At 47.9% G+C, this 22,455-nt stretch overlaps 8 protein-coding genes across 8 annotated transcripts; 4 read left to right on the top strand and 4 right to left on the bottom strand.

The window, feature by feature from the left end:
* Positions 1-764: 764 nt before the first annotated feature.
* Positions 765-1,970, top strand: K460DRAFT_361214 (uncharacterized protein). The gene has a single exon (XM_040932413.1). The coding sequence runs from the start codon at positions 1,000-1,002 to the stop codon at positions 1,852-1,854; it is 855 nt and encodes a 284-aa protein (XP_040792976.1). The 5' UTR covers positions 765-999; the 3' UTR covers positions 1,855-1,970.
* An 882-nt stretch (positions 1,971-2,852) lies between these two features.
* On the bottom strand, positions 2,853-3,457 carry K460DRAFT_269274 (high affinity copper transporter; the record flags this gene model as incomplete). The annotated part of the gene is made up of 2 exons (XM_040927551.1): positions 2,853-3,374; positions 3,425-3,457. The coding sequence occupies 2 exons, from the start codon at positions 3,455-3,457 to the stop codon at positions 2,853-2,855; spliced, it is 555 nt and encodes a 184-aa protein (XP_040792975.1).
* A 432-nt stretch (positions 3,458-3,889) lies between these two features.
* On the top strand, positions 3,890-6,058 carry K460DRAFT_361212 (ferric reductase). The gene has a single exon (XM_040932412.1). The coding sequence runs from the start codon at positions 3,993-3,995 to the stop codon at positions 6,009-6,011; it is 2,019 nt and encodes a 672-aa protein (XP_040792974.1). The 5' UTR covers positions 3,890-3,992; the 3' UTR covers positions 6,012-6,058.
* Positions 6,059-6,242: 184 nt separating this feature from the next.
* Positions 6,243-7,870, top strand: K460DRAFT_327243 (uncharacterized protein; the record flags this gene model as incomplete). The annotated part of the gene is made up of 4 exons (XM_040930657.1): positions 6,243-6,476; positions 6,531-6,638; positions 6,687-7,603; positions 7,660-7,870. The coding sequence occupies exons 1-4, from the start codon at positions 6,318-6,320 to the stop codon at positions 7,868-7,870; spliced, it is 1,395 nt and encodes a 464-aa protein (XP_040792973.1). The 5' UTR covers positions 6,243-6,317.
* Positions 7,871-7,959: 89 nt separating this feature from the next.
* K460DRAFT_327241 (glycoside hydrolase family 2 protein) lies at positions 7,960-10,611 on the bottom strand (the record flags this gene model as incomplete). The annotated part of the gene is made up of 1 exon (XM_040930656.1): positions 7,960-10,611. The coding sequence occupies one exon, from the start codon at positions 10,609-10,611 to the stop codon at positions 7,960-7,962; it is 2,652 nt and encodes an 883-aa protein (XP_040792972.1).
* Positions 10,612-10,908: 297 nt separating this feature from the next.
* Positions 10,909-12,983, bottom strand: K460DRAFT_327237 (carbohydrate-binding module family 35 protein). The gene is made up of 3 exons (XM_040930655.1): positions 12,301-12,983; positions 11,940-12,248; positions 10,909-11,894 (listed from the first exon to the last, which is right to left on the bottom strand). Exons 1-3 carry the CDS (start codon positions 12,735-12,737, stop codon positions 11,006-11,008), a joined length of 1,635 nt encoding a protein of 544 aa, XP_040792971.1. The 5' UTR covers positions 12,738-12,983; the 3' UTR covers positions 10,909-11,005.
* Positions 12,984-13,525: 542 nt separating this feature from the next.
* Positions 13,526-16,104, top strand: K460DRAFT_422857 (GMC oxidoreductase; the record flags this gene model as incomplete). Its single annotated transcript, XM_040938186.1, has 8 exons — positions 13,526-14,217; positions 14,290-14,431; positions 14,493-14,901; positions 14,947-15,069; positions 15,302-15,324; positions 15,385-15,403; positions 15,523-15,755; positions 15,841-16,104. Exons 1-8 carry the CDS (start codon positions 13,865-13,867, stop codon positions 16,102-16,104), a joined length of 1,566 nt encoding a protein of 521 aa, XP_040792970.1. The 5' UTR covers positions 13,526-13,864.
* Positions 16,105-17,635: 1,531 nt separating this feature from the next.
* Positions 17,636-18,686, bottom strand: K460DRAFT_327236 (uncharacterized protein; the record flags this gene model as incomplete). The annotated part of the gene is made up of 2 exons (XM_040930654.1): positions 18,629-18,686; positions 17,636-18,577 (listed from the first exon to the last, which is right to left on the bottom strand). A coding segment is annotated over exon 2 (879 nt), but the record flags the coding sequence as incomplete, so codon positions are not given.
* Positions 18,687-22,455: the final 3,769 nt, after the last annotated feature.

The following is a 22,455-nucleotide window of genomic DNA, read 5'->3' as shown; positions in this document are numbered from 1 at the left end:
GAAGTGATGGAAGTGATGGAAGTGATGGAAGTGATGGAGGTGGCTTTGTGTAAATGTGTGCTGTGAGTGAAGCAGGGAGTTCGTTGCTGAGTGAAGAGATATTGACTGATACTATTCAGTGTCTTTTATATGCCTCTAAAAGCATTGATTACTTGCTGTTACAAATACACACTGTCCCGATTTGGAAGTAGCATTTTCTTGATGTCAGCGACTACCGGATCCTTGAGCAGCTGAGTTGCTATTCGGGGCTTATCCTTTGCATCTTCAACGAATAGGTTGTCCGCTGTGGTTGCGGGCCTGAACAGCTTGATCTACAAACCCGTGTCACGCGTTAGGCAGTCCGGCTGTGAAGCTGTTCGTGCGCTACGGACTTCTTCATAGAGGCTAGCATTTTGGCCTTACACCATAGCCATGATACCATGTTTGGATGACAATTCGCTGATCACAAATCAGATCGTGGCGATGGACATCATTGAACGGCCCCCAAGGTAGGTAGGAGACGACGCTATATAAGCCTCAAAACTCAGCCTCCCGGGGACATCAGTAATCACAAACATCTCCCTGTGTACTCGAAGTACAGATTTACAGACTAGCAATAGCCCCCAAGGTTTTGGCGCTGGTTCAACGATTTGTTTGGTGATAGTGTAGTACATGTCGGTGGATGACTTTCTCTGCCGAGGGAAGTGACGTGACGTGACGGCGCTTTGACCAGCTCAGCCGCCTACCTTCGTACACGTGCATCCCCGTCTCACGTAAGATACCACCTGCATGCACCCCGCGGTTGTCTCAAAAGAGGAACTCAGTGGCTGACCTGACTTGCGACCCTAAGGCAGATTTCAATTCTGCGGTGACATCATCGCGCTCAGCCACCGCCCACATCTCGAGTGTAACAATCACTCCTTGGAGTCTGGTATTTAGGCAACCAAGACTTCGTCTGTTGCCTGACCATATCTATCTGCTACCGACTGAGCAACAACTAGTAGCCCTACTTACTTCAATATGACGAGCGAATTTTTCAGCAATGCGAGCTCGACCTTCGCAGGCTACGACATCACAGACGATCAGATCAATACGCTCAAAGGTTGTCTCGAAGGCATCATCACTACGACAGAAGCCGCCAGAAAGCTGACAGCGCATCCTGAAGCCTCTTCCACTCCCGTCGAGTTGAAACAAAGGCTTGGTGGGCTTTGGACGCTCTTGAACGACACGGCAGTCGCACTACCGTCTGCGCAACCAGATATTCTATCCGTCTTGCAGAAAATCCGAACGCTCCCGAAAGCAGAAGAGCCAAAGGGAGAAGGAGAAGAGTATATCGAACTTGACGACGGCTTCTTCTGGAGAGAGCTCACAGATTGGGCCAATAACTGGGCGGATGCCTTCAACAGCCACGCCGCACAGTTCCTTATCGAAAAACATGCAGACGACCAGAAGAAAGCGCAACGAAAAGCTGCTTGGACAAGTGCGTGTGCGTATACCGCCCGCCTCGCTGCAACGGGTGATGATGCGCTTTCGTCGTACGGAGGCGGCCTCGATCGTGCCTCACGCGCTATCGCCGAAGCCTTGGAAGTCGACACAGGTGACAAAGAGCCTGATAGCCTCGAAGCCGCCGCAAACCTGTTCCTCTACGCTTCATCTGAGCTATATCATCGCTGCAAGGAGGGTCGGACCGACGGCATGTTGACCAGCACGGCTGGGGTCTGGCAAGGCGAGGAGGGATTTTCCGAAGCGCGCTGGAGATTTTGGACGGAAAGGTGGACTGCCTTGGCTGGACTGCCTGGCATCTCCGAGCATGCTCGTGCCGTTGCTAGGCAGGCTCTCGAAGCTATGAAACGAGTTGAAGGAACTGGGTCTTGAAAGCTGTAGCATCATGTGCCATAAAACTGTCGGCGACATGTAAGCCCGGCTTAGGATAAATGTTTTAATCCACTTAGCTTTGATTTGGGTTATAGCCTATAGCCTTGAGATTACCCTCGTGTCCGCTTCCCTTTGACTTGTTGTTGATTTCCCGGGTTCCATCCTTCGCAATGCCGAACGATCGTTCTCTCTCGCGAAAGTCTTAATGCCAGCAAGGGCAGCCTGGGTAACAGTAGGCAATGCTGAGCCGCAGTTGTTGGAGTCGCTGTGCTGACGCAGAATTATTAGAACATCTTCCGACACTTGTTATCTGATCCAATCTTGGCAAATGTTCCCGTAAGGACACGAGTAATTATTCCTCATATAGTCTTTCGATCCCGCGTAGATGGCGAGTTTCATGTTCTTGGCTACATGTACTCCTCGGCGCCCACAAGACTAACCTACTAAGCGCCTTGGTTTGGGATCCTGAAAATGCGCAAAAGCGCTCACTAGGTTCGACGTGGTCATGATACGAGTTCAAGATCCACTGGTCATACGAGATGAGACGATTGTAATTGGGTCAGGGCACTCCACTTGGAGCGAGCAAGTTATCATGTCTAGGGCATCTGTGCGGGGTTACCAGGAAAAATTTGGGTATTAGTGGTTGGTATGAGTGGATTCAGCATTGCCAAGTTGGCTTCGATGGATTGTTAATGTATTATGCCACGCCCACGCTATACTACTCACGATAGATAGAGTAGGGCTTGGACATGAGACTTGGGGGTGTAGATAGGTACGGCAGACTCGTTTGGACAAGCACTACACTTGCAGCGACCGTGAATCTACAAGACGTCGACTCTGTCAAGAGTTTGCATGTTGGTTGCTACGCGTCAAAAATTAGTTGAAAAATAGTAACGAATTCTCTTGGAAGAGTTTGGTTTTTGAATTCAGAGGTAGTTTGTGTCATACTGTATTGCTCAAATAGGGTATCATATCTAATTTCGTCCATTCAATTCGAATCATGCACAGCATCCCGTCGGTCCAGCCGCGCCAATCGAAGATCTCCGCTCCTCCTTTTCGTCTGGGCTCTCGTACGGTATTCTCACCACCATCCAATCGCAAAGGAACTTTCCTAGAATCGCACCAAGAATAACAGAGATGAAGATAAAGCCGTTGTAGTACATGACCAGCAACATGATGATGTAGGCAAGCCCAAGGATAACGCCGTGGATGACAGCTCGAATCAACTGCTGCAGTGCACTCGCTCGAAACGTCGCATGCTGCGTGCCCAAAGTGGAAGTCGGGCCGTCGCAGCAATTTGCCGGGGCAGCGGCTACCAGCGCAGCTTGCTGAGCGCGCAGTTGTCGCTGGAACTGTCGCAGCAGAAATGCATCGTACTCGTGGGCTACGCGTCGCAGGAATTCGAGGCAGACGACTAGGAGAGCGGCGCCCACGCAGCTTGCGGCGAACATGGCGTTGTTGGTGATGTGCCAAGAGCTTGAGAGGAAGCACGAGTCTACCACATTCCAGTTCCACAGCATCTAGCACAATCAGCAACAGGACTATCACTCTAGAGTCCGATCAGACATACCTCCATCTTGCATGTCGTGTTCCCCGCCTTCATAGTGGAGTGATCCATGATGGGCAATGCGACGTGTGTATTTCCGCGTCACGCCGTTATTCGGCGAGATTGGCTTTGGTACCAAAAAAAAGAGTCTGCAGATGTCTGACAGATTCCGAGCCGTGGTAGCAAAAGAAGTATATAGCAGTAGTCGTCGACAAGCTCAAATGATGGCACCGACGCAGCGGATAAGGCGATATTCATACAGACGCCAAACGCCTGCCGATGAACCCGCTCACGGCACCGTCTCGCCCGCGCGCCATGGCGGCCAGTACGAAGTTGTGTGGGGTTGGATTGAAACAACTTGCTCAAACTCACTCGCGCTTTTCCCTCTTGGGCAAAAGTCAAGACGGCCGGTCCCTTCTCGAACCTTGGCCCTGCGCACAATGTCAAGCATGGCCGGCAAACGCCTGCAACACGATTCGCCCGTTGCATCTTATATAGATGTGTCCAAACCGAGCGTTGTCTTGAAGATGATAGATAGGCCTCGTTGTTAATCTTTGCTTTTTCAGCTGTTCGTCGTTGCGATTGAGCGATCATGGACGCCGCCAACATGTTAGTCCCGCGTGCGCACATCCAAAACCACAGCGAGGGCACCGCCGTGGTACCGCATTGGGGATACGCAGATCGCGTCGTGCCTTGCACCAACGACGCGGGTTCCTGCACCTATCTCGATGTCGTGTACGCCGCCCATGATCTGGGAATGTACTACACTGGAATCATCTGGGCGACCATTGGCGGCATCCTCTTGATCTGGGCTGTTGGACGACACTTTTCACGCTCACAGCCATCGGGCGTGCAATTACCAGTACAAAAAGGAGAAGGAGTAAACCAAAGCCGAAGCGCAATTGCACGATTATCACGGGCTGTTCCAGCGTACGCACGACAATATCTCCTCCCAGATGCCGCAAGACCAGTCTTCGGTCGCGTAACGCGCACACAGGTTTTGACGCTGGTCGTCCTTACTGGCTATCTCACCGTCTTCTCCTTCGTCGGCATCATCTACGGAAAATGGGTCACTCCCGTCAAGAAGCTGCCCGGCGTCTACAACATCCGCACCAGCCTTGGACCGTGGGCGGATCGTGTCGGTGTCATCGCCTACGCCCTAACGCCTCTCTCCGTCATGCTCTCGAGTCGTGAGTCAATCCTGTCCCTCGTTACTGGCCTGCCATACCAGAGCTTCAACTTCCTCCACCGCTGGCTCGGCTACATCATCTTTGCTCAATCAGGCCTTCACACCATCGGCTGGTGCGTTGTTGAAATCCGCTTGTATCAGCCTCAGCCTAAAGTCGCCGTGGAGTGGATCGTGCAACCCTACATCATCTGGGGCGTGGTTGCCATGATCCTCCTCACATTGATGCTTGTCCTTTCCACCCCATGGGGCATCCGAATGACGGGCTACGAATTCTTCCGGAAGGCCCACTACGTTCTGGCCATGGTCTACATCGGAGCCTGCTGGGGTCATTGGGCGCAGCTGAAAGTTTTCCTCTTGCCAGGTCTGCTCGTATGGTTTATCGATCGCGGTGTCAGGTTTATCAGAACCGCATTATTGCACTACAACTTCCTGCCCTCGGGACATATGGGCTTCCGCGCCGCGCCCGCAAACATCACCTTTTTCAAGGACGAGACACACGGAGACGTGGTGCGCCTCGACTTTGATCATCCTCAGGATGCGTGGGACGTTGGTCAGCACTTCTACCTCTCCTTCCCGGAGAGCAGTATCTGGCAATCCCATCCTTTTACCCCACTCAGCCTCCCAGTCTATGGCGCAGACTCCCAAAGGCACTCATACATCTTCCGCGCAAAGAAGGGAGAAACTCGCAAAATCACCGAGCTCTCCGCACTTCGCACTGCTCGGATGACAGATCACGAGCAGCCGCATGAAGGGCTGATGGCAGAGGCAAAGCTCTCCGTCGTGCTCACTGGCCCTTACGGCGAGCAGACACTACGTGGTCTATCGTCTGACTCAAATGTCCTCTGCGTCGCTGGCGGCACAGGAATCACTTACGTTCTTCCCGTTCTTCTTGACCTCGCTTCTCGACCTCAATCGTCGAATCGTCACATCTCGCTCGTCTGGGTCGTGCGACGGAGAAGCGACATCGACTGGGTTGCCCCAGAGCTCGCTGTCCTCAAGCGCAAGTGCCCTAACCTGCGCACCGGCATGCACATCTACGTCACACGCGCTGCGGAAGAGCAAGATGCCACCGCGCCCGCCATCTCAGAAAAGAGAACAGTAAATGACTGCTCCAAGGAGATCGAACCTAGTAGCTCGGATGCCTCGTCCGCGTCGATATCGTCTGCACTATCCGTCCACGGTGTGGCGAAAGCAGACCTGGGCTTGAACCACTACCAAGCAAGACCGGATCTTGGCGTCGTTGTGAGAGACTTTGTTGCGGGAACCATAAGCGGGACGACAGACGTCTATGCTTCAGGGCCTGGCGAGATGATCAGCGATCTCAGGGGGATAATAGCAGGCGCCAATAAGGGGGGAGAGGTTTGGAAGGGAGTAGATCGGTGGGATGTGCGTTTGACGTGCGATGACCGGTTAGAATGGTAGATTCCAGAGGACTATGATACCCCATGAATATAACATTTTCACGAGCATTCTTAATTCATCTCATGTATGCCATCAAATTCTTAGAGGAGATGTACAATGAGATGAGATGATAATGACGTTATCGTGTTTGCCCGCACCCAGCCCTATCGGCTATAGCACCCTTATCGCCGAGTCCTCATACAAACTAAACCCCACTTCATGCACGGCAGCACGTGTGCAGCACGACATCGACACATCTGTCAGCTTCCTCACTATTGCACACCCATATTTTCTGCGTTTGGGCTGCACTGTTGTAGACCTGCCAATATGACGGAGCTTCTCGATCTTTGCTATGATGTCCTGATCCGGATCCTTGAAGAGATCAACCCGCCAGATCTCGCGGCATGCGCGCAGACGTCGTGGGGCTTCAACAACTTCATCAAGAAAAACACTAGGCTGTACAAAGCGCATTATCTCAGAAACTTCGTATGCCATTTGGTGCTACCATGTCGCATATCAGCTGTCTGACTGTCCTTTCAGGATGACCCTCGCCGAAGGCCGGTAGATCCGGAACCTGATTGGGTGTCAGACTTGCAGAAGCTCGTCAAATGCCAGAAGATGCTTCTGTCAGCCAACAATGATGTGAAGGTACACTTGCGAGCCTACTGCAACTAATGCTCTTGCTAAGCCGTGTAGCGAGATGAGTTCAAGTTCATCGCATCGACGGTAGAAAGCCTTATCTCGACGGGCTCCACGGATCCCTTTGGGTACTCGCACAACCAGCAGTTAATCACACAGCTATTCCGGCACATTTCGCAAAATCACGATGCGTTCATGTGTCGCTCGTCGTTGTTTGGCCGGGTGGGAAAGCCTAATCAAAGGCCGGCCGAGGACGTGGAAGACCGCCAGTTGAGCGCAAAGCTACATTGCCTTTTCGGCATTCCGTCGACAAATGCCGGGAGAAGAGTTCTCTCAACACATCCATATGCAAGGTCAAGAGTCTATGATCTGCGAAACTATACCGACAAGAGTGCGTGGGGCCCATTCCGGGATGACGGGAGTATGAGAGTGGATTGGGAGATGATTGAAAGTATCATGATTGTGCTAGGGTACAATTCTGGATTGTGCTGCCGACGGTTCCTCCACCGCTTCAGACCGCCTTGGTCTGAGACCCTGGAGGGAGTGATTCCCGAGCGAGCAAAGATCATGCCTGACTACCCTCCCAAGCTGCTGATGGAGCCCGACATCCCGTTATCGCTCAAGGATCCCTACAACGTCTCGGGTGTCTGGTCGCGCATCGTCTGCTTCTTAGACTACAATGATCTCTACATTTTCAACTTCAGCACCGAGGCAATGAAGGTTCCATCCGACGCGCCGCGGGGAACTCTCAACACCGAGGAAGCCATTCGCCACATTATGATGGATTTGCACATCACAGAAGTCACGGCGCCAGGCCAGTTCGATAACCCCGCGTTACCCATAGTGCACTTCAGTGGCAAATCAAAGTCTGTTGATGCAGCATGGGATCCCAATGCGAACTCGAAGCTTAGGGGCTCCGTCCGCCTCACGTCCGAAGGGCAAGTACGTTGGCAAACGATCTCGGTCTTTCACGGGTAAGTATTCACCTCTCCATAGGCTCTATGAATTGGGTATTACTGACGTGTGACAGCGGAGAGGAGCGATGGCGCAGCGAAGGCGTTCAGGTTGGTGGATTGCGATCAGAGCGGGGCGTGGTCGGGACATGGTTTGATAAAGACTACGACCCGCATGGACCTGCTGGTCCGACGGCCTTTTGGAAGATATGTGATGGGCACATGTGTGGCGATGGAGACGACACTGAGTCTGAAGAAGAGGATGGTGGCTGGTACCTAGGAGATTAGGAATGAGAGTTTAGCATACGCACGCAGTTGAGTTTCTAATCATCTACGAATGGAGCTTCCCTCCCTTTTATATTAAGTATCTAATCGTTTCACATCTCAATATATCTCCATTTCAAATCATCCACGCTGCATCCCGTCACGCGCACTTCTTTCGGTTCCCCTGGTACGAGATCAAATCCATTGTCGCTGAACTTCGTCCCGGGCCTTTCGACAAAAACGAATCCTTTCACCGGCTTCGTAGCAGAGACAACTACTTTTGTCCCATCGTCATAAAGGCAGACTTCTATGTCTCGATCGCTAAACGAAAGGTATTTGATTGGATCCGGCCATGATATATCGGTGGCAACGCATCGACGATCTATAGTTAGCGATGCGTGAATGACAAAAGGGTCTGCCTCGGACAAATTGAATGGTTCGTCGGGATTTTGTGCGCCCGGCAGGTCAAAAGTGTGGCCCTGGATAACTTCTGTCGTTCCATTCGGTGTTATCGTTATGTCGCGTCTGATTCCCGAGCCCAGTTCTTCCCCAGTCTTGATGGAGAAGTACTTGACGACCACCTTGCCCTCTATCTCCTCGCACTTACTATTCGCAACCCAAACATCAAACTCTGCATGTTGCCAGATACGTCGCATATCAATATGGCCGGTTTCACGCTGCCACAGCTCATCCGCAGGCCTCGTGGTCCAGCTATTGAACTTTCGCTGTACGCCGATAACGACTGGCTCCATAGCCCGCTTGATCGCATAGTACGATGGTTTGGGAACGAGATGATAGTCAACGACAGACCAAGACATAGTCGGCCAGCAGTCATTCAGCTGCCACACCAGGACGCCGCCGCACTTCCGAGCCTTTGACGCTCCCCATTGCCGACGCCAGCCTTTGTATGCCCACGACATTGCGTCTGCCTGCATGACCTGCGTCAAGTGTGCAAATCCTTCAACATCGTATCGAATGCGGAAGTTCTCGGCTACGTAGGATACAAGACGGCGTTCATGCCCAATGGCTTTGTTGCGGAAGTCCATTGCCATGGAGCCGGGGTAGCGGTCTTCGTCCCGGGTAATGCACTTTTCTAGAGTGGAGACATGGGGATAGGCCTCCATGCCGAATTCGGAGACGAAGCGGCCACCCATGTCTGGAAGCTTTTGATATGGTTCCATGGTACCGTGCCAGACGTTCCATTGATGCACGTCGCCGATCGTAGGATCGACTTTGAGGACGGTGGATTTACCGTTACCGAAGGGCGAACTTGGATGATACGGCACGCCCGGGAACTCTTCAATCATGACTGTTGGCAAAAGGTATTCGTATATGTATCGCGCGGGAAAGTTCGTCTTCAGCCACGACCGAGGCTCTTTATCATCCAGGTTGTACTCCAGCCCATAGCGCTCAACGATCTGGTAGTCCTCATTATTGCCTGCCCATATCACTAGGCTGGGATGGTTCCTCAGTCTTCGCACATTCTGCCTCGCCTCTTCTTCCACACTCTTCAGATATTCTGCATGTGCAGGGTAGTTTGCGCATGCGAAAGCAAAGTCCTGCCATACTAGTATGCCAAGCTCATCAGCTGCGTCATAAAAGGCATCGGATTCATATATGCCACCACCCCAAACACGTAGCATGGTTTGGTTTCCCTCGGCAGCGAGCAAAACCCAAGACCTATATTCCTCCGGCGTCAAACGGGTGAGCAAAGAGTCTGCGGGTATCCAGCATGAGCCGCCGCAGAAGATGTCGACGTTGTTGATACGGAAATAGAATGACGTTCCATGGGTGTCGGGTTCTTGGATAAGTTCTGTTTTGCGGAAGCCGAATGTCTGGGAGATGGAATGTATCGGAGCTGAGAGTAATGGCGAAACTTTAGTATGCGCATCTGCACGGACAGTGTACAGTGCTTGTGTTCCGTATCCTCGAGGCCACCAGAGGTCTATATCATCTAGTCTAAATGAAACTTCTACGATGGCCGGCTCGTCTCTTGCACTAATAGGCACGGTAGTTCTTGCCACGGTCTCGCTCGTTATCTGATTAATAATGGCAAATGAAACGCCAGCCAAAAGGCCTTCGAATTTGGCCTGGACTCGCACTTCTGCCGACTTCAGATCCGCCGCGAGCTCGTAACTCGCCCACAAGTCGAAGATTCGGCATTTGTATGTTTCTAGCACGATCGGTTTCCAAGGACCGCACGTCAGAAGGATTGGCCCCCAGTCCCAACCCCAATGGTATTGTGCTTTCCGAACTGGGCCGCGCGAGATCTCCGTCTGATGCACGATGAACCTGTGCTCTTTATGCTGCTCTACAAGCTCTAATCCTTTCTTGCGCGCGGACTCGAAAACAATCTCCAAGGTGTTTCCGTCACGCTTGAGCTTGCCGGTGACATCGACGCGACTCTCAAGAAACATATTTTCGGAGGCTAGGATTAGCTGCCCGTTCATAAAAACCGACGCGAAAGTATCCAGACCCTCGAATTTCAGTATGGTCGATACACCCGCATGGCCGTAATCGCGTGGCGCATTGAATGTTGTACAGTACGTCCATGTCTCATCCGCGACCCAACGGACGGAAAGCTCGTTGACATCTTGGAATGGGTCCGCGATCTTGCCATGTAAAAGGAGGTCACGGTATATCTCGGTCGGTAAGTCATTGGCTGCGAGGTTTTCGCTACCGGAAGAGCGATCGCCTTGCTTGAACGTCCAGCCAGTGGTGAGTGGCGTTGAGCTAAATGGTATTACGTCCGAGATAGCTTCCATATCATGAGATGAGTTTAGCCAAGGTGGGTGGACATAAAATAAAAATAATAAAGACACCTGGAATGTGGCGTTGCTGCATGAACTCAAGAACTTTCAAAAAAAAATCGCTATTCGTCCGTGGGAGGGGTACATGCGGGGTTTCCCAGCGCTCATCCCCGCATGGACGATCGCTCCTTCACACCTTCAGTAGTTGGCGGAATATTTCCAGGATAGAACTAGGATAAAACTTAACCGGACATGGTTATGTAACGCCAAGATCTTTTTAGATTATATGCATAGCATTGATGGATCTAAGTTGCCCTGATTATTGTCCTTTGAGCACTCCCTTGACGTAAGAGTAACACTGCTAGTCTAACGCGGACATATCAAGGCCCAAGTTCTTGTGGAGCGTTTTTCACTCCAGAACCTCAAAGCCTACTAGATCCGGTGCAAAGCCTTGTTCAAACCCTCCGAATACCACGCTATTCCCCGTACCTTTAACGAATCCGTCTGCTTCAATTACCAGACGTCCACTCTCCTCCCAGTTGCCTCCCGAGAGCGGGAATGCCCACCTCTTTGCTTTGCCGCCGTTCACCGCGACTGTCATATTCCTTGTATTGTCCCCCCATCCCCAAGCAGTAGTGAATGCATAGTCGTAGTTGATGAAGTCGATACCGACCAGTCGCTTGCCGGCAGACTTGGTTTCCACGTTGGCAAAGGTTACGCCGCCTTTTGAGTCAATGTTTCCAATTTTATTTCCATTAGGCAGACATGTACCAGTCGCGCACTTGACAACTCGAGCTGAGCCCGTAACTGACGCCTTCGCGGCGGCATAGTATGATGTGGACTTGAGAGGAGCGGCCGTAGTAATGCTGGAAAGCAACCATAGTCGCAACTCGTGTCCACCCAAGTTGATGTTTTGCGATCCAGAAACAGTGCCGAGGTCCTTCGCGGCCCAAACATCGCGGGCGTTGGCTGATGCGATACCCAGGGACGGTAGGTCAATTTTCACACTCTGCGAGTTGTTCTTCCAGTTGGCAATAGCCAATACCTGCCTGGATTCTGAGAGCTTGCCTAACCAGATGTCCCATTCCTCCTGGGTGTAGCGACGGACTAGGCGCGCTTGCTCAGCGAGAGAATCTTGGTTGATTGCAATTACTTCTTTGTTGGACAAGATGTCAAGCGAGGATTTGCTGAGGCGGCCTGGATCAAGCGCTGCGCCAATTATGAGCGGTGACTTATTGATAGCCCACATGCCGAAATGAAAACGCTCTTCCTCAACCGATAGTGCATTGAGGCCAACACTTCGTCTATCAGCTAGTGTCCAGGTAGTAGGAGAGTTTACTTACGTCAACATATCCATATCTGCAAAAGCACCTCTTGCTGTATGTCTAAAGTACGGCACGACTTCGTTCGTGATACGCCAGATGCTGCGCCACCCATTGTAGATGTCGTTGCTGATTCTCCACGAGTTTGCGATACCCGCTGCCCATTTGCCGACATTGGTGCCAATACCCCACTGGCAGAGAAAGTATTGAATGTCGCGGTTAACTGCTTCCAACTCAGCGGCCATGTGCTGGAAACGCGCTGGAGACTGGGCCTCAGCAGAGCTGGAGTCAACCATGGTCGTTTTTGAAGTGGCATAGCAGTTGTCATATCTATGAATGGTCAGTGATTTTGAATGAGCAGAGAAATGATGGGCTTCGTTACTTCAGGCTATCTCCACCCCATTCCGCGAAGCTCTTTGCATCTACCTGCTCGAACCCCAAACTAGCGGGCAAGTCTGTAGATCCGCACTGCAGATATCCAGCCCCAGAGTAGAGTCCGAAGTCTAGCCCCAGTCCGTGAATAAAGTCGCCGAGTGCCTTTCCGCCTGAAGGAAAGAGAGTGGCATTCCATTGAAGTTTTCCATCAGCATCTCGGTCGCGCGACGGCCAGCCGCAATCCACGGTCACAAACTTGTAACCGACTTTATCAAGACCAAGTTTGATAAGGCCTTGGGCGCTCTGTTTGATCTTCTCTTCCGATGGTGAGCAGTTCCAGGTGTTGTACGAATTCCAGCCCATGGGTGGTGTCGGTGATCGAACAGTTCTTGCTGCGGCTTGAAGCGCGAAATGCGCCGTTACGAGGAGAAACGTACCCGCCATCTCAGTGTATTGTGTGCCAGTTCAAGGCTCGGTTTTAATTATCGTAGTTGCAACAACCACGAGGCCATTGCGAGACTTATATGGATAGTCTCGAGTCATTGTGCAGCTGAAGGCGACCAGACGTGACGATGCGGGCGACGGAGAAATTGAGAGCCGTACGAAGAAGTCTAGGATGTTTTTGACAGTATTATTCTGAATGGCCGGACTGAACTAAAGTAGTGAGTTCGTATCTAGTAGGTGCAAGGTACCTTGCAAGTTTATCGTCCAAGAGCGTGAGGGGAAGGTCGGAGATCTCCCGGGAGTTCCGGGAGCGGTGATCGAATTTCCCCGCATCGCCGGATCCAAGCGCCCAAGAAAGCATGGCCTATGGCTATTCTATTTGGTGCTTTCGTTTGAATGTACGACGTCACAAGACACAAATTAGATTATTTAGGCTGCATCACAGGACCCGTATCGTATCGCGTAATATAGGCTTCTGGTATCGTCTATATGCTACAGAGTCTAAGATATAACCTCTCGATTGTTCTAATGCGGCGCCACATCCGAGCCGAGTATATCTTCAATTCCATATGTCCGTATAGATATCCTTATGCTACTCAAAGGAAGATAACAGGTCCAATTTCGGTACAGGTTCGAGATTCTATCAAGTTTTGAGAAATGGCATGGCAACATATGTCACACTGCTCGTATGCAAACACTCGGCAAGCATCTTTACCTAATTGTAATAATCTAACTAGATATTAGCAACTATACTAGCGATTCTGCTTTTCTGCGTGTTACCCAGACCCAAGGAGGCGATCTTCTTACTGGGGAGTGAACAAATGGCTCCACAGGGATCGGAAAATGTGCTTCGCTTAAATACCCAAGCAGGTCTCACAAGCTGCTGTTTTCAATAATCTGAATGGTTGCAACTTCGTACACGACTAATAATTATAGTGCTCTACCGTGCGAGCATGTCGGCATTTGCAACCCAACCCTTGTCTGGACCCCACAAGAGCCGGAATTTGAAATCTGGGGTGCATAGGACACAGATCACTTCTTAAACAACCATCAGCATCACCAAACATGGAGGCTTTTTTGAAAATCAGCATCACATTATTTTGTGAACTTTGAGTCGGCCAATCACCATGGGGCCAGCTCTTGCTTTTATCGCACTCGCGGTTCTTTTCCAGCATATCGCACATGGCCAAAACACCACGAATCCAAACTGTACCACCGTTAAAGAGCAAACTTATGATTACATTGTAATCGGCTCTGGTGCTGGTGGGATTCCTGTTGCCGACCGCTTGAGTGAAGCCGGTCACTCGGTGTTGTTGATCGAGAAGGGCCCACTGTCTAGTGGAAGGTGGAATGGCACGATGAAACCTGCCTGGCTAGAGGGCACTAATCTAACGCGCTTCGACGTACCCGGCCTTTTCAATCAGATATGGGCAGACCCTACCGGTGTGGCCTGCGAAGATGTCGATGTCATGGCTGGCTGGTGAGTCTTGAGCAAGCTGTTTATGCTCGATAAAACAGACTTGGATTGAAACGAAACACTAATTCACAATAGTGTGCTAGGTGGCGGTGTCGCGGTGAACTCCGCACTTTGGTGGAAGCCACATCCAAGCGATTGGGACGTCAACTTTCCCGTGGGATGGAAGAACAGTGATATGCAGAAGCACGTTGAAACGGTGTGGCAACGTATTCCAGGAGTAAGCCTCCCAACTCTGTGCGACCAACAGCGCAATGGATGATACTAATGCCCAGTCACAGACGTACATCCCATCCAAAGACGGGAAACTCTACCTGCAGCAAGGCTTCGATACTGTATCAAAAGGTTTAGAGGCCGCTGGCTTCAAATATGTAGTACCGAATGATCACCCAGATCAAAAAAACCACACATACGGCCACAGCACGTTCTTTGTCGAGAATGCAGAGCGCCACGGTCCGCTCGCAACTTATTTGGTCACCGCTATGAAGCGGAAGAATTTCGCCCTTTGGACGAATACAGCTGCTAGAAGACTTATCAGGACTGGTGGTCACATCACGGGTGTAGAATTGAAATGCTCAAAAGAGGGCACTGTTGGTCCCGGCTACGGTGGCACCGTCAGGGTTACTCCTGGCACGGGCCGAGTGATCTTGTCAGCGGGTACCTTCGGATCTGCAAAGTTGCTTTTGCGAAGTAAGTGTGCACATGCAAGATCAGTTTTTTGCTAAAGCCTTGCAGGTGGTATTGGCCCATTGGACCAGCTTGAGGTTGTTAGAAACTCTACTGTCGATGGAGCTACAATGATACAATCGAATCAATGGATCAATCTGCCCGTTGGCTATAATTTGAACGATCATGTTGGTGTAAGTATTTTTCCCTGAAATTATCATTGCACACGTTTATTAACACTGCTACTGTAGACAGACATTCAGATTGCACATCCGAATATTGTATTTTACGATTTCTACGGCGCTTGGGATAAGCCAATTCCGAGCGACACAGAAGCATACCTTAGTAAACATTCCGTGATTTTCATATCTGAAGCTGCTACTAACACGCTGCGTAGGGAACAGGAGCGGAATCTTGGCGCAAGTCGCGCCTAACCTAGGCCCAATGGTACATATCATATTCTAAATCATATCTTTATTCATAACAGACCTTGCTGATACCCAATAGTTTTGGCAACAAATCCAGGGTTCAGACGGCGTAGTTCGGCACATACAATGGCAGGCACGTATCGAAGGCAGAACCAATAGTGCGTGTCCCATATTTGTACACGGAATCTCAATAGTCTCGATGCTGACAGCGATCCAGCCTCGATGACAATCACGCAATACCTCGGTATGGGCACACTGTCGCGCGGACGAATGACCATACTACCGAACATGAACACTCGAGTTTCAATCGCGCCGTACTTGCGCGATAGCCATGACAAAGAAGCCGTGGTACAAGGTATCGACTATATCAGGGGCGTGTTGAGCCAAATCCAGAATTTGACCTGGGTCGTGCCTACCGTGAACCAGTCCACAACCGCATTTGTTAATTCCGTAAGTTATAGCTAGTAGCGAGCACGTAGATTTTCATGGTCCCTTCTCCTTACTGTGGAATCAGCACTCTAACGAAATTTACTAGATTCCAGCTACCACAGGCTTGCGAGGGTCAAACCATTGGACTGGCTCGTGCACAATTGGCTCTGACGATGGAAGAAGTGGTGGCAGGGCTGTAGTCGATCTCGACACCAAGGTTTATGGTACTGATAACCTGTTTGTTGTTGACGCATCTATATTTCCAGGTATGACTACTGGAAATCCGTCCGGTGCTATCATTACAGTTGCAGAACGTGCAGCGGGACGGATTCTTTCTCTCAAGCCGTTAGGCACCAGTGCTCTAGACTGAATCTAAAGAATAGTATCCTGCTACATCTTAAAGGATTATATGACCCAGAACAGAATGAATTTATGTGGGACTAGATGCTATTATCAGTGATTAATCAAAGCGGAAGCTTACAATTGAGGGTAATGAACTTCTAGCATTAATTAGGTTGGCCTAGCATTGCTATCAGCTTGATACTAGATTGAACTGCTTATTTGGTCGGACTAGGGAGCACTACTCTCGCCAGAAACCGCCTTTGTATGGAAGCGCGACACTCTAGCCACATCATACATCATCAATCTTCGTCTTGGTCATGGGCGTGAGCTGATGGTGCAATATCGCTTTCACATTTAGCGGAGACAGAGAAGCCAAAACACAAATCCACTTCTTAGCATTGTTTATTCATGTTGGCACTTTGTAATAATCAGCATCGTTCATTATCATAGGCACTTCTTCCACGATTGGCACAGAGCTATATGGAGCTTTCAAACCTCATTTACTACGTACAAGGGAGTTTAATCGAAAGTACGTTATCAGATAAGCCAGAGATGATTTGATATACCATTTGTATTACGCTTGACTATGTAAATGCTGCCAGATAACTATTATGCGTCTTTGTCCCTTCCCAGCCAAGATCCTCTCAATGTATGCAAGCTAATCAAGACATTGTGTACAGGCTCGGAATTTCGTAGCCGGAGTACCCCAGAATGAAACGTCCAACAGGAACATTATGAGTGTCGAGCAATGTGCTCGACTTCTAGGGTATCGCAGAATAAAACAAGGTCGTGTGGGGAAGACTGCTTACACCCACACTCGCTCGTTCGCAGAAAAAGAAAGAAAAAAAAAAGAAAGAGAGAAAGAAATAAAGAAAAGCCACCTTTTTGACCCATTGTGCTCCATAAGAGCAGAGCTATCGATCGTCGTATCATCGTGAGGATGGCGAGAGTGATATCAAAATCTGCATCGCCCGGCTAAGAGCCGTATTAGGTGAGCGAAGTTACACCCACAGCTTCAGGGTACTGTTGGCCAGGACATCTAGCTCTCGAGTCTTGATCGGCTTCTTCGCGGAGTGGGGCAAGTTGGCAATGCGGCTCTGAATGTACTTGACCTCGGCCTTGAACAGTACGCCCTCGTCCGCGTTTAGGAGCTTCTTCTTGCCATTGGCAATATCTACGCACTGCTTGAGGGCATCGGTAGCGTCCTTGCGCGCCATGTTGGGTAGATTGTCGCCCTTGTAGAGGTCCTGGACGGTCATCTGCAGCTCGAACAAGGTGTTCTGCATGTGGAGCATGAGGTCCTGTTTCTCCTGGCAAGCTGGAGTAGTAACGGTAATGCTCGGTGCCTGCTGGCTTGACTGGGTGGCCTTTGAGGCGTTGGCGAAGTCAGCAAAGCTCTCGAAGTCGGGACCGTTGTTCGGTTGCGTAAGGATCGCGTCTTTGGCTGGTGCCAGGGGTGCAGAAGCAGGCAATCCGCCACCAGGAACGATTTTGGCGAGGTTTGCGAATATGTCGACGCTCGTAGCACCGCCGGTATTGGTTGGGTAGGATCCAGAGACTGGGACCGGCTTGGGGTCAAGCGGGTTCTCGAAAGGTGTCGGGTGGATGACGGGCTTGCAGATAGCCTCGATACCCTTTGCGAAATAGATGAGCTCCTCTGGCAACGAGCTCTCGTTCTTCAGAAAGGTATAGAGTTTGTCGAGGCGCTCGACAGGCCACTGTTCTTTGAGGACGCGGGCGCCCTCCTCCTCCAGTGGAATGTTCTCATTCATCGCTTTGAAGAGTGCGTGCGCGGGCTCGAGAATCTCAATGGTCATAACCCGAACGATTTCGGCCATGTCGATCAAGTTGTTGTTCTGCACAGCAGCCTCCAGCATGTCAATACCCTCGCGCATTTGAGGTCCGTAGAGAGCTAGCTTCTCTACCTGCTGCATGTAACGGCCTCGGGCAAAGTCGACGATTGCCTGGATCCGCTTACGCTCCTCTTCCTCTTGAGCGAACTGCCACTGCTGTTCCTCGGCTTGATGGCGCTGCTCCGACTTCCAGGCGTCGATATTCTCCAGAAGATACGCAGTGGCCTTCTGCTGGTGGTACTCCGCGATGGCCGGATCGATGCCTGAGTGGCCGGAAGGCAGGCCTACACCCATATTCATGCGCTGCTCGCCAAGAATGACCTGGAGTTTCTCATGGATAAACTTCTGGCGCGCGGTGTGGTCGTAGATGGGGCCATGGTTCGGAAGCGTCGACAGATACGTGGGCTCGGGGACGGGCTCGGGGGGTGCCGAGCACTGTCGATGGAAGGTAGGGTAGGCAGCTTCCTCCTTGGCGATAGCTCGAGCTTCAGCTACTCGCATCTTGGCCTCCTGTAGTTGAGCAATGCGCTTCAGGTGCTGGCGCTCCTCATACTTGGCGCGGGCCTCCTCTTCTGCTTTGCCCATATCTGGGAAGGTGAAGCGCTTCTGCTTGTCGATGCGTCCTCGATCAGCACCACGACTCGTAGTCTTGCAAGAGTCAGTGGACGGATGGTCATCAATAGTGGTAGGAGCACGAACCTTTGTGGTGGAAGGGGTTCGGAACTGCGTCTGGTTGAAACTACGAGAGACTTTGCCGAGGCCGGTCGCAACGATGTATGGAGCAGTGCCCTTGATGGAATCCTATAAGCACCATTAGTATTAGGATAGATAGAGAGGTAGACAGAACGGACCATAGCGACGTTGTAGTGGGTCTCAAGCTTCATGTATTCATCATCGTAGAAGGTCTTCGCATTCATGCGGAACCGGTCAGAGATCTTATTCGCCTTGGCGCGAAAGTTTGCCTTAACTCGAAGTAGAGACATGGTGATCAGAAGCTCAAAGCTGGAGCTCGGATCAGGACACCGAAGATCTGATGGAGCTAGAGTGTCCAGATATGTCGTTGAGGTGTGGCGGTGGAGATCGTTGACTGAAGTAAATGGTTGAGGGAGCGGGCAAGGGACTGTTTATATCTGCGGAGGAGCTCGTTTGTGCCAAGGAATTGTTCTGACTAAAGCTCGGGCGGAGACGAGGCTGGGGGCCGGCTACCGTGAAGTGAAGTGAAACGAAGTAAATAGTGTTGAGCGGGAACCAGTATGACGAAGACTTGGGGGAAACGGAACTGAATTAGGTATGGCGCAGTAGGAAAAGGCTCGTGCGTGAGAACAGGCGGGAATTTGATCGAAGAGAGGAATTGAAAGTGTGAAAGAGGAACATTTGGTGAAGCGCTGAGTGTTAGCCGAACCTCCACGCCGTCGAGCTAATCACTTTGTTCCAGGATCAACAAAGAGAGTGGATGGCGACCTACAAAGCGTATGGTCCTCACATCAATGGCGGATACATTGTATTTCATCTCTCATTCTTCTACTGTTCCATAGTGCGCGAACAATGTTCAGTTTGCACACTGCGTTCCTCGAGCTATGAGTAGAGCGCTGCTGGGATGGGCGTCTAGTGTAAGTCAGCTGCTTCGCAGTCAGTGCATACGCGAGCCATACAATTGATGGTATGCGCTAGGGCCATACGGCTACGCACGAATCGAAGTGTGAAAATAAGAAATTTGGATGTTGAGGCCCCAACGTGATATAGTATAAGGCACTGTGAAAATAGAACAGACCCGCTAAACAGGGATAGACTGCGCACGAGTAGAACGTGACTGTGAGAGATGTGAAGGAAATGTAGTCCTCAATTGAGCAAGAAGAGAACGGGTAAGGAAAGACGTCAGGGGAAGCACTTGCCGTTGGCGTGAATAACGTTGTTGGTTCCAGAGTCACGTGCGTACTTCTACCTTCGCGCAGCTTATTCGAACTTCGACCTACTAATTCTATAGGACTCGGAAATGTCAGCGATGGCAGCACGCGAAAGCTGTAATGTAGTTTCACGCCTACACAGCATTGCGACAAGAACCACTGCTTGCGCCAGCATCGTTGGCAACATCGCACAACACGTCATCGCACGAGCAGCCAGATATCCAGAACCCAAACGCAGAGGATACGCGCTAGCTATGTTGTTCTCGCACAACGTGAGAGCGGGTCGTCATAAGTAGGTGTGAAAGTTGGCAGACCAAGAGAGGAAACGAGATGCGAAAGCGGTCCAGCGAATCGACCAAAGTCGAGACACAATGTCTCGGAAGAAACAGATCTGAGAAGTGATTTAGGGCCAGCCAGCCAGCCAGCCAGCACGCCAGCACGCCAGCACGCCAAAGCTACCCTACACCAAGGAAAGCCCATTTTCTCGTGGCTTTTCGTGTTCGGTTCGGTTCCAGGTAAATCATCGTGTTCGGTTCGGGTCGCAATCCTCCCTGTGGGCCTGGCCGATTCGAGATGGTAGCTCGGCTGTCCTCCGGCGCTACTTCAGCTGTCCTGCCAATACTACAAAAAAAATAAAATAAAGCTTAGCTAATTTAGCCTTAATTAGCTAATAGCTAGTAAGTACTAATTATTTTTAATAATTATATATTAGAATTAAATTGCAACTAAGTTACAATCTAACTTTTTAATAATTATATTATAATATTTTAAATTAATTCTAAGTTAGAACGTAGTATATACTATAAATTAATTAATTTTAAGTAGTAATTATACTATTTTATATAATATTATTAGCGCGAAAATAAGCAAATAAACTTTTAATAAAAATTTTTTTTTTTTTTTTTTAACTTAATTATAACCTAATTTTCTATAAATTGCAACCTACTTTTATAGTAGTAGTTATATTTAAAATTAAATTTTATTGCTAATATAATTTAATTTGCTGTATTTAACTATATTATATAGCAAAAATTTGGATTTTTACCCAAGTGGGTGACCAAATTTGGCAAAAAAAAAGAAGAAAAATACAGCTTTTATTGTTGGAAACTGCAGGATTTGAACTCAGTTTACTGCATATAATTTGGATATAATTCAGGTATAACTTAGATATAATTTAAATTTAATTAGACAATTTATTAAACTTGGCTATATAGTTAACTGAATTATTAAGGTTTTTAGAGTCGTAGAAGCTTTTTCTTAATAGGCTACAATATTTGAATTTAACTACAATTGTATAGCTGCAATAGCAGCTCAAGCCTCTATTTTTTAAAAAAAAAAACTATATTATATATATAATAATATATCTGCATATATATATAAAGTCTAGTCTAAAATTTATTTTTACTAAATTTTAGCTATAGCAAGCCTAAGTATTAAAAGTAATAGTAATAAGCCTAGCACTATTTTAAACTAAAACGCAACTAAAATTAATTTTAATTTTATTATAATAAAAAATACTAAATATAGTCTATTTTAAAAATTAAATCTAGCTAATACTTAGTATTATTCTAGTTCTAATATTAATAAAAACTTAGGATTTATTAATAAATATAATAAAAAAAGTAAATAAGCAAGCAACTATAATTAAACTAAATTTAAACTTAATAAAAGTAACTAAAATTAAAATTAAGCTACTAAAAAAAGCTATATTATAGTATACTATTATATTTTAAATACTGCTTTTTTTATTACTTTAAAGCAACGCAAAATAAACTAAAATATAATTTAATTTAAATTTAAAACTTATACTTATATACTTAATATTTTTAATATTTTAAATAATTTTATAAATTTACTTAATTCTTCTAGGACGCTTAAGCTTAATAATATAGTAAGTTTTAATTTAACTAAAATATAATTAAATATATATTAACTATATTTTAGCCTAGCTATATTAAGTATATAGTATATAAAAAGCGTTTTACTAGCTTTTTATATATTACTATTATAAGTATTTATTTAATTAGAATTAAAATATATTTTAATTAATTTATATAGAACTTTAATAAAGTATAGTTTTATATTATTAAAAATATTTTTTATTGCAATACAAATATTAATATTAGTAAGCTGCCTTTCTGTTAGCAATACGCTTATTTAGTATTTACTTAATTTTATTTTAATTGTATTTTAGCTAACTTATTTAAAAAAAAGTTTAAAATTATAAATATTACTATTAAGTATATTATATAATAGTATAAAGCAGATATAAGTTTATACTTAGTTACTTTTTAAATTTATTTTAGTACTAATATTTATATAGTATAATATAGCTAGCTTAGAATTTATTTTTTAAACTAAAAGTTAATTAAATAACTTTTATATTATAATTTTAGCAAGTAAGTATATTAATTTAGTATAAATTAAATTAAAATTAAGCTAATATTTATAAACTTTTATAAAAAAATTGTAGCTAAAATATAAGCTATTATAAACTAGTATAAAATTAAAATAGCGTATATTTTATAAAAGCAATGCTATAAAAATAAAAAATTAACTAAAATTAATTACAACCTAGTCTACTTAAATAATATAGTAATAATAATTAATAATAAATTTAAT

Source organism: Cucurbitaria berberidis, assembly GCF_010015615.1.
Source record: "Cucurbitaria berberidis CBS 394.84 unplaced genomic scaffold K460scaffold_1, whole genome shotgun sequence".
NCBI lineage: Eukaryota > Fungi > Ascomycota > Dothideomycetes > Pleosporales > Cucurbitariaceae > Cucurbitaria > Cucurbitaria berberidis.
The sequence above is the reverse complement of the archived record's forward strand: the minus strand, read 5'-3'. Positions and strand labels throughout refer to the sequence as shown.